The sequence below is a fragment of the Ascidiella aspersa genome, chromosome 6, assembly GCF_963924565.1.
Source record: "Ascidiella aspersa chromosome 6, kaAscAspe10.2, whole genome shotgun sequence".
Taxonomy (NCBI): Eukaryota; Metazoa; Chordata; class Ascidiacea; order Phlebobranchia; family Ascidiidae; genus Ascidiella; species Ascidiella aspersa.
In genome coordinates, this window is record NC_139452.1 from 24,220,747 (window position 1) to 24,238,390 (window position 17,644).

General features: G+C 35.6%; 1 protein-coding gene across 1 annotated transcript in view; it reads left to right on the forward strand.

The window, feature by feature from the left end:
- LOC146140930 (uncharacterized) overlaps positions 1-17,644 on the forward strand; it is a 36,765-nt gene that overhangs the window by 17,722 nt on the left and 1,399 nt on the right. The window contains exons 18-34 of the mRNA XM_083392744.1: positions 445-613; positions 1,250-1,503; positions 3,561-3,863; positions 4,622-4,657; positions 5,339-5,431; positions 7,242-7,354; positions 8,481-8,627; positions 9,065-9,138; positions 9,690-9,810; positions 10,538-10,774; positions 11,788-11,904; positions 12,424-12,561; positions 13,289-13,398; positions 14,439-14,646; positions 15,623-15,743; positions 16,228-16,388; positions 16,800-17,009. Of these exons, the coding sequence (XP_083248870.1) occupies positions 445-613; positions 1,250-1,503; positions 3,561-3,863; positions 4,622-4,657; positions 5,339-5,431; positions 7,242-7,354; positions 8,481-8,627; positions 9,065-9,138; positions 9,690-9,810; positions 10,538-10,774; positions 11,788-11,904; positions 12,424-12,561; positions 13,289-13,398; positions 14,439-14,646; positions 15,623-15,743; positions 16,228-16,388; positions 16,800-17,009 (2,612 nt within the window). The remainder of the gene's footprint in view (positions 1-444; positions 614-1,249; positions 1,504-3,560; positions 3,864-4,621; positions 4,658-5,338; positions 5,432-7,241; positions 7,355-8,480; positions 8,628-9,064; positions 9,139-9,689; positions 9,811-10,537; positions 10,775-11,787; positions 11,905-12,423; positions 12,562-13,288; positions 13,399-14,438; positions 14,647-15,622; positions 15,744-16,227; positions 16,389-16,799; positions 17,010-17,644) is intronic.

Consider the following 17,644-nt stretch of genomic DNA (forward strand, 5'->3'; position numbering starts at 1 on the left):
AGTAGTTTAAATGTATATATTTTGGTTTTATTAGGATAGGTGACCAGTTTATTCGCCCAAAGCAATTTGCTTGCCATTAAAGCTTCGTCATTTGCTCCCTATTTAGGAATTGAAATTTATCCTATATTTTTTAAACTGGTCACGTGTATCTTAACATTTTTTGATCGAATGACTGGGACTACCACTTAACCTAGGTAATTATCTATCTTATTACTAGAAAAAAACTGATTTCTCTTGGACTTTTAGATATTGCTATTCAATTGACCTGACTGTGACCAAAGCTATTAAAATGACCTTTTAAAACGTTGCCAGAAACTTAACATTTCTTCTAAAAATTATAAGATGTATCTTTATTCCTGTATTGTAATAAGGCTCATTGATATAACTGCGTTTTGAATGGCAAACGTACTTCAATAAAGAAAAGAATACCTTTGTATCATGTAGTAATCACCGCGGAACAAACGACAGCTCCACCTACAGACGCCCCGTGCATCAACAACCTTTCTCATGACGTCACTAACGTCATGATGACGTGGCAAGACGCGAGAGACTACTGTATAGCACATGGAGGCGACCTTGCATCGGCCGGAATGAGAGACGAAGTTACACGCAGGTTTCCGCAGCTGTGTTCAACTAATATCACTTGGCTGTTATAGTCCTGTTGCGTTACTTTAGCATTTTTTTTCGTAGAAAAAGAAAAACAATTTTTTTTTTTTTATTAAATCGTCTTTGAAAAAATTATAATTTCAGGCAAGTGTTTCATACCTTACATCAGTGGTCTCCAACGTTTTTATTAACCGACCCCAAATTACATAGCCTATAAAAAGAAGCCAGCATATACATGCGACCACAGTTTGTTTTTCGATTAGTAGTTTTATAGCTTATTACACGAGCCATTAAATATTACGCGTAGGATATATAGGCTACAATTTCAGAGAATTGTGGCTACACATGTGTAACGAAATGGAAGTTCAAATTACCACATGAATTTAGAGTTAACACAGGAGACACGATTTTTAAATGTTCTTTAACATTTTTTTAATATACTATATACATTGCATTCATTTAAACCCCGAACGCAAAGAAACCACTAAAGTACAGGAATTGGCGAGTTATGACGACCCCAGATTAGGTTTAGGCGGCCCCACACGGGGTCGCGAGCCATAGGTTGGAGACCACTGCATTAAATAATACTAGGTGTGGATTAAGTTCCATTTGTGCCTAAATTTTTTTTTTTTCTTATCTTCAGCCACGTACTGACAAACCTGATTCTGCCGTTCGAAGTTTACTGGATTGGCGTTACCGACCAGTTGAACGAGGGCGAGTGGCTTTACTTGGACAACTTGACTGTAACGGACTTAAACAGTACTTTTCATTACGGCACACCAGACGATAGTGGTGACTGTGCCCGACTGCTTTACTTCAACGACGTATTTGCTTTGGACGATATTTTTTGTCCATTGGAATACTACGCCATCTGCGAATATTCGTGCGGCGGCGGCGGTAGGTTCAGATCAAGAACATTTTAAGAGAGTGAACGTAAAAGTAAATAGTGGAAACTTGTCTTACACTATTGGTTTTACGACTTTACATTTATCTTAAATAACAAAATTAGCGTAGGTTCTATTTTTATTTAATCTCAGCGCTAATGTTCTGCCTCAGTAAGAATATCTGCCTGATTCTCAAAAATGCCAAGAAACGTAATTACCATTATTAGTTATTGACAACAACAACGAGCTTGCGCATTACAATAATTTACATACATTATATCGACTAAACAATCAACAACTAATCAAAGACTTTTACATAACACGTTCCTTAATCATAGAATAAAACTTCAAAACTACAGCAATGCATAGCGACAACAAGCTAATAATAACTACAACAATCACTATACCATTCCATAACAATAACAATAACAATCAAATAATTTCGCCTTCGCCTTATACACTATCGCGTGATCTCACATGCTAGTCATACACAGAGTCGCGAGGTGAATAGCGTGGTAACCGGCGCCTATGAAATGCACGAATGTTTAAAACCCATTGGGGTACTGAGTCGTCGCATGTCGCAAGGCCGCAACAATTGGAATGTCCAATACTTGACAATTCATTCCTATAGATGAAAAGTCAATCAAAATGGATCCGATCCGATACCAAAAAAGGAACCAAATGACGAAAAGATCCGATCCGATAGCAAATGACGTCAATATTGTATCAAAACGCGCAAAATTGCAGAGTTAAAAGTTAATATTGTCCAAATCATTAGGCCCAAATTTTCTATAGCGTCGAGTTTTAGTTACCTACAGTCGAAATCGCATTGCATTGGGTCCCAAGTGGTGGCTGAGTTTCTTAGTTAATTTGGCATCCGATGGGCATCGTTCCACGCTAGTTTTGGACGAGTACCGATACTGCCACTTAGTGTCGTGTATCGGCTACGATTCGATATTATCGGACATCCCCATTTTGCACCAGGAGCGGCAAGCCCCACCCTCCAAGCCGCTTGTGACTTTTTGCCTGTTTTTCAGTATCTTGAATTTATGTTATATTTCTGTTTTTTTAAGATATCTATTCTTAGCCCCTTGGTTCTGATGGCTAGAAAACTAAAAATATGCATTTTTTATCTTTTCCACTCTATGCAATAAGTGCGAAATTGGCGCTGACACTGAGTATAGGGAAGTTTCAAATTCTATATCAGATGTATCCAAATCTGCAGATGATTTGAACCGCTTCATCTTTATTTAAAAACGTCATTTCAACGCATGGAGTTTTTCATAACTCATTTGTATTGAGTGAGTGAACCTTAGACAATTAGAAATAACACGATCACAGTTTAAGGTGGAAGCTTCGAAGTTTTTTTTACTATTTGATCCCGATGGGTTGTTGCAAAAAGAACAAATCTTTTAGTACAGTGGTTTTCAACCTTTTTATACCGCGACCCATTTTATCAACCCAATGCAACTAACGACCCCCTTCCAAAAAAATAATTTAGGCATATGTAATACACTTGTGTATGCGCAATAGAACCAAAATAAAGAATTTTATTTAGAATTAAAATAACATAAACTATGATACCACTCTGTTAAAAAAATACTCAATAATTAAATTAATGCACAAGGCAGCATCAGTGAAGTGGCTGGTGTTTCATCTTGGCGACAAGCTTGTCTATGCGTGGCGCTGTTGTTGCCAGAGCACGCCATCGATCTGTCTCTATTTGTGACATCATACCCAAATATTTCTCGTGATAATAATCGTTATTGTGATACAAAACTAGTCTCGCAACTTCATTTCTGGCTGCTGTTTGAACATTCAACTTTTGTCTAACTGTTTAAACATTCACTAATATCATTACAGATATTTATTTTTTTAATTGTCGTCGTCGCGGCCCCCAGAGAAAAGGCAAACGAGCCACCCGGGGGTCGCGACCCCCAGGTTGAAAACCACCGTTTTAGTATATATTTTTTATGGGTTTATCAATCATTTGATTTAATGTATTTTTTATTTTATATTGATCTTTTAAATAATATTTGGTAGGTACATTAAAAATACAAAATATGACAGCAGGCACCACGGTACAAATCGAACCAACTACAAAAGTTGGACCAGAATCAACTACAGAAGTTGAACCAGAACCAACTACAGAAGTCGAACCAGAACCAACCACAAAAGTTGAACCAAAACCAACCACAAAAGTTGAACCAGAACCAACCACAAAAGTTGAACCAGAACCAACTTCAGAAGTCGCACCAGAACCAACTTCAGAAGTCGAACCAGAACCAACTTCAGAAATTGAACCAGAACCAACTTCAGAAATGGCACCAGAACCAACTTCGGAAATGTCTCCAGAAACAACAACAAACTTAAGTAATCCCAATATTTATAGCTTTGTAGCAACCTAAAACAAACCCACAGCTTGAATTAGCAGTTAATATTCATAACTGGGTTGCTTTGGGAGTTTTAATATTTTATCTCCAAAAACACATTGTTGTTTTAATTATTTTAAACCCACTGTACACTGTTTTAATGAGGCAGTTTTATGAAAAACAAATGAACAAGTCAACGTGCAGAAAGATTTTAAACACTTTAAATTGATTACCGACCTAAAAAATCGAGTAACCATATACTAAGTTTCACACCAAACTAAAAAAACACAATCATAATTATGAACAAAATCGTTTAAAATGTCAAATGACGAAGCTTAACTCGTTTTCCTAATACTTTCAATAGCCTGTACATGTCAAACCATATCTAAATTATTGAAACATATTTATTTTAAAGCGCTAAAGAAAATTTTAAAGAAATATATTTATTTTAAAAATTTCGTTAACTTTAAAATCAATCTAACAGAAAGCACTGTGGTACCGACACCTGATTTGAATACCACAGGTAGGAACTTTTTATTATAATGTTCAATACCACGTGTATAATTATTTTTAACGCACTATGACTAACCACCAAAAGTATCTGACTACTTGTGCAACGTTTTTATTCACGAATCAAATACTAGAACGAATAATACATTGTTTCCTATATATGTGAACGATTTAAAAACACTATTGTGCCACTGAAAAATATTCACTCTTTGCCTGGGAACTTTTTAATGTATGAATTCTTTGTTACAGACTATGGTTCGGGCTTTGAGGATGTTACCACAATCGGTAAGAAGTATATTTTTCACTCTTTGTCGTATATGCAGCAAGTGATTAGACATTTTTATAATATATAAACTGTTTCTAACAGGCATAGTAATAATAACTAACAGCGCTTCTCTGGTAATTGTAAATATATCACAATTACAATTACCATAGAAGCTGTTTATGATGAATATGTTTATAGTATGTTAAGCTTTGGTGAGTTTTACTTTGTGTTCCACTTTGATAGTGTTGTTTAGTAGCATCCGATCGGACCAGATACACGATGGTTCCATATCATAGTATCGACAGTCGTTCAATACTAGTGTGGGATCGGTGTCGATCAGATACCGAACTAAAATAGTAATTGAAGACAAGTTACTATTCTACCACAAAAGGAAAATTTATCAAAAATAGCTGATTATTAACTGGTGTTAACTAAATATTTAAACGCTGTCAATTATAACTATTATTAGAAAAAATAACCCTGAACATTTCAGTTTCATCTATTTCGCTTGTTTTGAGCATTCTAATGATGCCATTGGATATCGGACTGGATCGGAGATACTTTTGCTATAACATAATTTAAAGGATATCGGTATCGGAAATAAATGTGTATCCGACATTTCTACACCTTTTCTGGCAAGAACAAGCCAAGAAGTTGCAATGAACAAGTTTCTTTTCCACAGTGTTATTTTATCGTTACAGGTGTGATATCGTGTCCACAAACCACGTTTGGAGAACTTACGTTCGAGAAAGTTGCTCACGGAACTACAGCTCGTTCAGTGGAAATGTGCAAAGGTTTTCTAAAGTGTTTATATTATTTAACATAAAACTTTCTCAAAACAGGTATTTATATTTAAATCAGCCTTGCTATTACTGTTAAATGCAAATTAGTATAAACCAAATAACAATAGTAAATTAAATCAAGTGGTACATTTTTAGAAATTGATGCAAGCAAAACCACAAAGGTTGTAAAAGAGATCCAAAAACAACTTTTTCAACAAAAGCAGAATACTATAGTTACGCAAAAAGCATCGTCAGTTCTGCTAATATACTACAAACACAACGAAACACCAAAATTATATGTAAATAAAATAAAATAAAACTATTCAAAAGTTTAAAAAGCCAATAACAGAATTACAATACAGTTCAGTAGAGCTGTAAACCAATACTGACGTTAAAATGGCAAAATAAAGAGCTACTATAATAAAAGGAATCACAATGCCTGAAGCAAAACACCGCCAAGAAAACGCAAAGAAATTCTGAGGTCGCGCAAAAGTAGGTCAAGAAAAGAGAAAAATACGTAAGACAAGGATTATTTAATAGTGGGTGTTATAATATGCTGAATATTGATGGTAGTTCCTATTTTATTTAACCAAATATCCTCATGAAAGTCCAGCTGGACCATTTCGGGTTGTGCAACAAATGTTACATTGTAACACTCGTGTATTGGGGGTTTTCTTTCTAGTTCATTACTGTGATGTGTGGCGTAGTGTCGTAAGAGGGCAGATTGGTCATTATTGCCTGAAATGTCAAACTTTTTCCAATGGTTTCTATGTGCGGTCCATCTTGTAGAGAATTTATTTTTTGTTTGGCCGACATACTGATTTTTACATAATTTACATGTCGCGACATAAATCCCGTAGTTAGAACACGTTAGATTGCGTTTGAGTTTGATATAACCTTGTGGAGTGTAGAGCTGTTTAGAACAGTTAACCATTGAAGTTTTATTTTCCATAATTGCCACACAAAGCACACTTTCCACATGGGCCCGACTTGCCTTCATCAATATTTTGACTGTTGAAAGCTAAATGGCGATAATTTGTAAGGATTACTCCGAGTGTTTGCGGGTTTTTATACGTTGTAGTTGTTTTAGGTGCTAACTTCCTTTCTTTAATCGTCATCCTTAGTATCTTGGGAAACTGGGAAGGCCAAACTGTTATATCCTCTGCTTTTCTTTGTTCTTTTTTTGGAGGGCCGAAACGTTCTTTCCAGGAACTAGCCTTCTGGATGATGTCATCTACCATGGTTTTAGGGAATGTTTTTTTTTCTCTCTTTTCTTGACCTACTTTTGCGCGACCTCAGAATTTCTTTGCGTTTTCTTGGCGGTGTTTTGCTTCAGGCATTGTGATTCCTTTTATTATAGTAGCTCTTTATTTTGCCATTTTAACGTCAGTATTGGTTTACAGCTCTACTGAACTGTATTGTAATTCTGTTATTGGCTTTTTAAACTTTTGAATAGTTTTATTTTATTTTATTTACATATAATTTTGGTGTTTCGTTGTGTTTGTAGTATATTAGCACAACTGACGATGCTTTTTGCGTAACTATAGTATTCTGCTTTTGTTGAATAAAGTTGTTTTTGGATCTCTTTTACAACCTTTGTGGTTTTGCTTGCATCTTACGATATGGAGAAGAGATCAACAACTAGCAATGTTGGAGAAGGCTTAGATCCCAAAATTAACAAAAATAGTAATAATATTATTATTATTTCATCAATTTTTAGAAATTGTGTTAATTTCGTCAAGCGTTAAACCCTGAAAAGCTATACAAAATTGTAAGCAGTACCCTATATATATACGATAACAAACAGTTATCTTCTTTTTAGATCGTCCTGTGGGCAAAGCGGAGTGCATTCTTGCTGCAGACGGACTCAGCGCCTCATTCAAGGAACCCTACTTTGTGGAATGCAACACAACCATGGAAGGAATTCTAGACACGGTAACAATGATAACTGATGAGTAGGGGTGGTTATTCGTTGACCTAAAAAAAGATAAATTAGACGTGATTAGAAAAAACATTGATTTAATTTTTTTAAACAACCCATCATTGTTGCAAAAAATAAACAAGACCTTGCATATGCAGTAGTCGAGATAAAAAAGCAGGATAATTGCAAAACACCACCGAAAAGAGACACACCATGTACTAGTCAATATATCTGTCAAAATCAGAGATGCACAACCATCTGAACCAAAAACGAAGTTCGACATGAACCTAATGCAATCTACCAGCAGTCGTGGTTAAAATATGCTGGCTTGCGCTTACTCCAAAGAAGATATCATATGTTAAATGTTGTTGGATGTAAAACAAACTTCGACAAAACTTTGAACTGAACGACAATTACAAAAACCTCGCTGCAGGTTCCGTTAATTTATAAATGATTTTAATACGAAATGATTTTGACACATTTTAACCTAACGTGTGAATTTTGACAAGATTTTTTACCTGTTTTGCCAAGTTAGAAAATAGTCGTCTAATGATCAAATATAACACAGTGGTTCTTAACCTTTTTGATGTCGTTGCAGCTGAGAAAAAAATGTTCAATTGCAATAACCCCAATTTTTAAACAATAGCAAACTACAGCTTCCAATAAATCCATAATAAATCACGCACACACAAAAAATGATGTCATAGTTTACCTTGAAATGTCAATTTATAGTGTAATTAATGGAAAGGTCTCTCAAATGCTCTGATAATTCCCCTCTTATTCGCCATGACAAGATTATTATATTTGGGACACTATGCACAGATCTGTAATGTAGCTTGATAATGAATTGCAAAGCCAAAAGGTCGAGTAGGTCGACATCATCTTCATTAAGATGTTCCGATACGAGCTTGTATCATCCTACAGTTATAATGATATTAATTGAACATGATACAAGCTCGTATCGAAACGTCTTAATCAACTTGATGTCGACCTACTCGACCCTTTTGGCTTTGCAATGCTTTATCAAGATTAATACAAAATGAGATTTTTTAAAGTAACTGTCAGCAACACTTGTAAAACCGAATTTCAGAAAAGGGGAGGCGTTTTAATAGATTTTACACCGGTTTGAATTTTGCGAAGACCGACTTGCAAAACGTGAGCACCGAAGAACTGGAGACTAAGGTCAAACATCTGATCGTCATGATGGACAACATAGCGTCAACGAACGCGGAGAATGTGGTCGACTTTCTCCACGGCTTGTCTGGTAGCGACCCGCTCACAGTCGAGGTATCAAGAACAGTGTTACTTCAGCAATATGAAACGTTGTTTGTTAAATAAGGTGTTATACAAGGTTTACAAAATCATGGCATGTTGTTAACAACGGAATATTAGCCGTGTTTGTCATTTCCTGATGAAGGCTTTTGAATAGGCCAAAACGTTGGACAAACTAATTAATACCAGAAGAACTTATTTTCAGTACATTACTATGTTATGGACGTTGTTTGTTCAAGATATTATATAAAGTTTACAAAGTCATAATTGTTAACAACGGAATCTTAGTCGTTGTCTTACTTACAGATAGCCTTATAGAATAACAATAATACAATTATACACGAATGTTCAGGAATATTTTAAAACATTTAGGGCTTTTGCTGAATGAAAAAATAAACATTTATATATAATTTTTTTTTTTATAATTATTTTCTAAAAAATGTTGTTTACAGATTTCTCCTGACACCATGCATGGCATTCTAGTTGTTACAGAGAAAACCACCCAGGCACTTGGAAACGATAATTCGTAAGTTCACCGTGCAATAATCACTAAATATATCATTCCGAATCTTTAAAATAGCGTTTCCCAAACTGTGTGCCCCAAGAAATTCTCAAGCGGGTCACGAAACTTTTTGTTTTTTTTCAGAAAATAGCTATTTAAAGTAGAAACACTCAAACATGCAAGCAGGTTAAACATGCATACACGCTGTCCATTAGAAACTGTTAATATTAGGACGGATTGCCATAATTGGGGTAATTGCCAAGTTGTAGAATTTTGTTTTTTAGATAGAAAAACAATCCTTGACTCTGACAATATGATTTACATTTAGAAGTGACTGTACTGCATAGTATTACTATTTTATACGTTTTGTCTTTGAACAACAGAACTTCAATAAAGGTTTAATTATAACAGCCATAATACGCAATAATATTAAAACGTTATTCGTGAGCCAATGCTGTACGATATTTTCCTTATTACTTTTTCAAAATTTATCGATGCAAACGGTGCGTGCGATTTAAAATATAATTATCTGTTGCCTTGAGTGACAGGATTCGTGAAGCTATACTTGTTTGCAGAGAAAGCTCAACAAATCAAAACCAAGAACTTCTGCAAGTCTTTCAGGCATTTGCTGAAAGGGTGTCACTCCCGGAAAATCAAAACCAACTTACAATTGCCACAGAATCGACATCACTGTTGGTAAGTTCTGAAGAAAAAGACCAATACTGGCAATATACAGATAATAATTTAACTAGAATATTGTTAGCAGTACATGAACGGAAAAGCAATAAAGCACATGGAAACCTTTGCTAATTCTAAAAAGAAAACTGCGTATGCCACAACTAAGATACTGCTTAATTGCAACAACTCATTGACAGTGTTGTAATGAATTAAGTCTATAACTTGACTAAAGTGCTTTTTAAATTACTTAACTTTACTTAAGTCTTTTGAGCAAATGACTTGGGTTGAAATGATGTTTTTTTCTTTAAGCATTTTTTTTTCAATTGGTTTAATAATCTTAAGTTTTGCACATAGAACAATTCTATCGTTATACGTTGCGTTCATGTCATCTTTTACTTGAGACAGTTAACGTTTTATTTTTATGACAAGGACTTGACTTGCTCTAATTATGACTTGACTGGTATTTGACTTGAGAAACCGATGATCTGGACTGGGACTTGACCTGTACATGACCTGCATTAAGTTATTTTACAAATGACTTGACTGGGAATTAAGTCATTTCAAAATGACTTGTTTACAACACCGCTTATTGTACGCCTAAACGGGGTCGTTCTTTGGGAAAATACGATACGTTATGACAGCTGACAAATTCCTTACGCATTTTAACGATACCACAGCAACCAAATAATCATATTGGACCATTTGGCTTCCAGACATCTATCAGGGACCCATATTTGTTTTTCAGATCCAAGAGCCGGCGAAGAACAGCGACAACGAATACGTCACGAGCAGGTCATCACTGACGGAGCCGGGGTCGTCAGGCAAAGTGACAGCGTCGGTCGACATCCCAGCATCCTTGTTGAATCTCGCCACCGAGAATCGAGCGAAGCGTCAAGTCGGAGCCGGGACTAAGCCGGTTAGGATCGTGATCCTGCTTTATCGCAACGACGCCCTCTTTCTGCCCGGCCAAAGCGGATCGCTGGTAAGGGACTCCAGCCTTATGACCGATATTAAAACAACTTCAACTTTGAAATAAAACACAGTTCGGAATAAGACCGAAACAGGATTAATACCTAAAATTTCCATGTATACAGTCTACGTTGGAAACAATCCTAAACCCGATGGAATAAAACCTAAATAGCCACAATCAGACCTATGCAACACTGTACCTAACCAAAAGGATAACAACAACATCAACTTTCGACTAAAACACAGTTCGGAATAACACCAAAATAGGACTAATACCTAATAGTCGTAGTACCGTCTAAATCGGAATAAGACCTATATTTCCAGAATCGGGCCTATACAAAACAATTGTTTTTCGTTAAATGTATTGCACAAATGTACAACTGAAATTTTAGTCGAAATGCATTCGATTAGGTAACGGAATGGCCTGGGAAAAAATACATCGCCTGGTCAAAAACAAAAAATAGCTTTTTCTTCACTATTTGAGTAAATTAACTTAACAAATAACTTTTCTTAATTGTCTTTTGGACAATTGGATTTGACTTGACTCAAGTACACCTCAGTGAATATTTTCAAACGAATTGACTTGACTCGTGTTTCATGATATTTCAGCAAAAAAATTGACTTAATTTTTGCCTTTCGGAATAAATAATGATTTACAAAGACTTCGTCTGGCATGCAAATAATGTTTTTTCAACCTGTCAAAATTGTAAAATATTTTTGGTTTTAATAAAAATTAATTTTGGTTACTAATGTTTTAATTTGCACTGGAAATGGTTTGTCAATTGGTAAATTTCGGTAAAGTCCAATAAAAAACTAGCTGGTTAAAGGAAAAAATGAACTTATAAGGCTTACTTCAAATATCTTCTTTGTGAGAACATGCAGTGCACGAGCAACTTTGCATTTATTAAATAAAAGTACAAATTGAAAAAATAAATACTTTTGCTTTGTCTTCGTAAACAGTTCGCGTGCAGTTTGTTGAGTTAGACAATAAAAAAAAATCAGACAACAGTTTAAGTTGTTTTGCAGATAATATCTGTAAGTGTGGCGGGACTGACCTCGCAAGGACGACTGACCGACGGTCTGACCATCGTTTTCAAGCAACAAACCGCAGTTCAGGGTGCAGTTCCCCTTTTTGGCCTAGTGGTAAGTAAGCTAACCTGAAATGCATATGACTACCGCAACAAACGTAAAAAAAAATTAAAAAGCTGTTTGCTCCATATTTATGTGTGACCTCAACTTAGGATGTGCAATATTTACGAAATTTAATTTCGATATACAAGATACCAAATAAAATAATTACTAAAGTAAAATATAAAAAATTTATTGAATTGAAACTTAAAAATTTTCATGAAAAGTTGCTTTTGAAGAGAAAGGTTAGTAGCGATTTCAATCTATTGTTTTCTTAGAAACAAATCTTTGAATTTTGTTTTTAATGTTTAAAACGTTGAATTGGTTGACAAATAATAACTAAAAACGCACTTATTAATTAGGTATCGGAAAGGCAACGATATATCCCTAAACACTGGGCATCCGATTTATTCGATTTTTTGAATTTCGATTTTTTGAATTTATTGTCGGATATCGCTTTTGTCAATGACATGTAAAGATTTCGACCGTGTTTTCTAACTTAGCCGCGGCGTTAATTTGAATTGATTGTCACAGGAGACTGTTACGAGGACGCAGTGCAACATTTGGGACGACACTCATAACCACTGGTCACCGGACTTGGGTGAGCTGCGTATGGGAACCAAGCCGCCAGAATGCGTCTTCTATAAGCTTGGACAATACGCACTGATCGTGGTAAGTATCAGTAGCCATATTCAACACTTTTGTTAATGTGATTATTTTTCTATATTTTTGTTGAGGTGATTTAAAGCAGTGATGTTCAACCCACTGGGTCGCGACCCCAAAATTGGGCCGCAGTTTGATTTGTTTGGGTCGCCGGCTATGGTAGCTCTGAGTAATGTCCGATACATTTTTAATCGGTAGCGATCTCCGATATTTTAGACAAAAAGTCCCGCGATCCGATCCGATAGCGATGACGTCATTGGTTGCTGAAACTAACAAAAAAAGATAAAATTAATCGTTCAAATTTAGTTTTTCTTTCAGGGTATTGAGGTAAAACTTGCTTTTGCTCTAAGTGGTTAAAAATCCTTCTGTTGTTAATTTAACTATATAGTCATAAATTTACCCTTCAAGTAGAAACTGCTGCGTTGTAACACAAACTATAAATAATGTCTATATTAATTTGGTAGCGGATCGGCACCGATACTATCCTAGTAAAGAACGTGTACCGATACTTTAACTTGGCATCGGGTATCAGATCCATTTCGATAACATCAGATAATCCGTGTAGCTTTATATAATCAGATATTTCAAATTTGGTTTTATGCAACTTTTCCGCAACACTTTAAAATAATTGACATATCAATGCGAATACATGGCTCACAGTTACTAATTTGGAATTATTCGTGCTAATGTCTTACGTTTTATTTGCTTACAACTATTCTTATTCTTTTCCAACTAGGAAAAAAGAAACATGCCATCGAAATTCCAAGTGGCATCCTTGAGTTACCTTGGCGTTGGCGTTTTGGAAGTTGGAAACTTTCTCACCATATGCATCTTTTTGGCTTTCAAGTGAGTAAATGATTTTTTTTTTGAAAATTGGTAAGAAGGGATGTTTTGCGATAAAGGCGAAACTATTGAGTATAAGATTAACAAACTAGAGTATGTGATTAACAAACTAGAGTATGTGATTAACAAACTAGAGTATATGATTAACAAACTAGACTAGAGTATATGATTCACAAATTAAGTGCTAACATTTTGTTTATTTCGAAGAAACATTACGAATCGTGTGCTGATTATTTACACTATGTTTCCACAATGGTCTAAAATCGGTCATTTTAATTTTGCTACTATAATAAACTAAAAAATAACCTTAAATCTGTTCCGTTAAAGTGGCCTCAACATGAAAAAAAAAGTCTGAAACATTTTAACCCGAAACCTTCAAAACAGGTTTTACTCTTTATTTAACTTCAGTTTCTTAGTAAAATATAAAACTTTATGATTGTCCAACGAAATACACTTCTCGTTTACCGCGGGCCTTTGTTTTTGACTCTCGTTTTAACTGATGATTTTGTAAAGAGTTTTATTATTTGTTGCTATTGTATTCTAAACTAAGATTTTATAACCAAACTTTACGCACAACGCACTCTTTTTGTCACCATATGACATTAACACTGTAAGCTAACACGAACACTTTAAATACCGCCCGTTAAAATGCCTCTCCAAAAATACTTTAGTACAGCAACATGGACCTTACTCTATGACTGTAAGTTGATTGCCGCTTTGCTGTTATTAAATAAGCAAAGATACATTTAAACCAGGGGTGGGCAACCTATGGCCCATGGGTCATATTCGGCCCGCCAATAAATATATTCCGTCCCGCCACCTCTTTACGAAATAGGTACTAGTTGATTTCTCATATCTTTTTGCTTTTTAACTAGGTAAATTCGAACACTTTTCAGCCTAATTGTGCAATGTCTACTCTGGTTTCGGAACTGTCAAAAATCATATAATAGTTTAGCCCTGCAGTTTAAACCAGAATCATACTATAGTTTAGCCCTGCAGTTTAAACTGGAAAAGAAAAAAACATACGTTTACTTATCGTGCAGAAAACTGCGCGTCCGTCACAGCACCATTTTCCTGGTGAATATTTGCCTGTGTATCGCCGTCGCAAACATTCTCTACATCGTCGGTATCGATAAAACGCACATGACGATGGGTTGTCGACTTTACGCCGCCTTCCTGCATTACTTTCTTCTCGCCTCTTGGTTCTGGCTGACAGTTTACGCCGCTTACTTGGCTCACGCCGTGATAAAGGTGGGCTAGAACAATTAAAATACGCTGTTGAATAACTCCAGTATTTTTGTAATCTCTGTTTTAGTAGATATATTTTATTCAAGAGTGAATTCTGACTCTAACTCGCATTTAAAAAGTGTTATTCACCTGTTATCTTTGTCACTACTATGTTCTATATTGTGTATTTTCTGTTTTATTTCTGTCATAAATGCCTAAAATCCTAACAGCACACCTGACTTACAGGTATTTTTAATTTTTTAGGCCCTCGTTGTGCCGGCCATGGTAGGGATGCAGTTAATTTATTTCGTTCACAGTTGCTTATTGGTGCTTACCCTTATGCGTGGCAAATAAAACTTATTTGATCAAAAAGATGCTCCCTATCAAATCTCTCGACCGTTTTTCAATAATCATAGACTCTTTCATTAGAAACAAATCCTAAAGCAATATTATATTTAATAAAACAAAAACAAGGCTAAACCGGTACCAAGTATAGTAGTTGCTAATCCTTTACCAAGTTCTGTTGTGCATTCCTCCCTTATACGGAGCAAATTCTAAAATAATTCCTTCAATACTAGTTGTTTGAGATTGAAACGTTTCAGTACGCCAATTAGTATTAGATGTGTCCTACTGGCCACAGCGGTATTCGAAGTAGGAATGTCTGATAATATCGGATCAGAGCCATTACTCCATACCAAGTGGTATAGTATCAGTGCTCGTTTAAAACAAGGGTTATATTGCTGCCGACCCTTTACCAAATCTATTCGTACTTTGCAACCATAAATTGAACGCAACGTTTTATGCCGTGAAAATAAAATTTCTCTGAAAATAATAAACTAAAACAGTCGAAATTCGACGGACCAAGATACGACGAATCATGCATCCCGAAATACTTCAAGTATACAGTTAATTGCAACATCGAATGATGGTTTTAGTTGAACGTTGTGCGTGATTATCTGCAAGATGAATAAGACCAAAAAATGTTCTGTTGTTTAAATAGGGTCGCTCGAATGCCCCATCGAGGTGGATTGCCATTCTTCCCTACTTCCTGTCGCTTGTCATCGTAGGTTTGGTTGCAAGCTTTGGACTTCTCGTGACAGACAAGGAGAGCTACAGAGCTGGTAGGTACGAGTGATGCGCAAAATATTGCTTGAACGATAAAACAAGCTACCGTGGCTTCTCAGTTTGTCTTTTTCTGCAGATCACTGTATGCCACATTGAACAATCTGTGGACCCCAAGTAGATTATCAGTTACACGATATTCTAAAACTATACATCTTACCAGCAAATATCAAATCTTTTTCATCTGCTTACTATGGCCTTGAAAAATGGGAATATACAGTCACTGTTTAAATAGATTCCATAAACGTCAGGGGTTGTAGTAATACGTAGTAAGAATACCAAAGTCCATGAGTATAATTTTTAACGCTGCGAATAACTCTTTGAATAAAGAAATTTTCGAAACGTTCAAAATGGTACCTAAGATTCTGTATACAAAATGGACTTTATCGCTGCTTAGTAATGAAAGTGTTATTCAAATTTCGAAAGTGTTTGTTTCACGGTTAAGCGCCCGTCACGAAAATGAAAACATTGCACCGTTTTAAGACGACATCTTCTTCAACTCGGCCTACTTGGCGCGAAACATGTGCTGGATTCGCGGCGATTCGTTCACCTTTGGCTTTCTGCTTCCTGTCGGTGTCTTCGGAGTTGTGGATGTCCTCCTGATCCTCGCTGTCGCCTGCAAGAGGATTTGCTTCTCCACCGCGGTAAGGTTCTCATTTTAAATCTCCTATAAATGGATAAAATATTGTTTTAAAAACAGCATAGCAATGTAATACAACCTCGCTTGGGAAACATTTACATTGTTCCAAAGAAGCGAGTCAAAGTTCTTTCAATCGCACTTGAATCAACTTGTACGACTTGCATTCCAACAGCCTCAATGTTGCCTCTATATTACCCTTTTCTTTCCCTTAAGTTCGTCGCAATGTTAAAACCTTGTAAACAGACACTACAAAATAAATTCCCTCAGGAGTGATGTGAACAAAGTTGATTAAGTATGCAGTACCACCTGACCCAGTTGGTCCATAACCTTTGCTCCACACATACAAACTCAATCGTTTAACATATGTCCAAATTCCAAAAAGCAACATTGTTTTGTATTTCTTTTTGTTGCATAGGTCGAGAAAAACGGTGAAACCAACGAGGAAGTTGAAAAGTCGAACCCCGAAAAAAAGCCTAAAATTCACCTGTCAGACTTCCTCGTAGCCGTCGTCCTGATTGCGTTGTTCACTGCTACCTGGCTGTGCTGCAACATGATGCTGAAGTCCGACGAATCCCCTCTCGTACAAACACTCTCGATCCTCTTCACATTGTTCAACCTAATCCAGGTATAGCTTTGTCGCATGATAGCTTTCAATGTCACTCAGTGTATAAGCTACAGCTAATACCTGGGACTCGAATTCATTTTTGATAGGCTCCGCAGCTTACTTCATAAGTATAGAAAAAAATTGCCTTAGCCAACTAAAATTATTGAGTTACCAGGTAGAATAATTAAATCACTTTTCTATATGTTATACAAAAAGTATGAGTAGTTAACTATAAGAATTAGGTTACATGGCAAACTAAATTGGCAAAAGGAGGATGCTCCAATTTAATCATTTTTAACCTACATTTACTCATTCCACTTATTGCTTTAATTCTACTGCAGTTTCACATTTTAAATAAACCAACCAGTTTTTAAATACTAAAAAGAAGACCTTCCGGTACTTACAAATTACAACCGAACCTCTTTTTTAGTATAACTATGCCTAAAGCAAAAATATAACCATTTTACATTGTTTTGTTTATTTCTAAAGAATGGTGTGGTCGATTTTGTGAAGAAAAATAAAATTTCATTTTAAGAACTTATTAATGAATAACTTTGGATGTTGCTATATCGGTTTGACTAGAATGTGTTCGTTTTAAAATTTCTGCTAAACACTGTTACGACTTTACTAGTAATTCTAGAAAATTACCTAGGCCT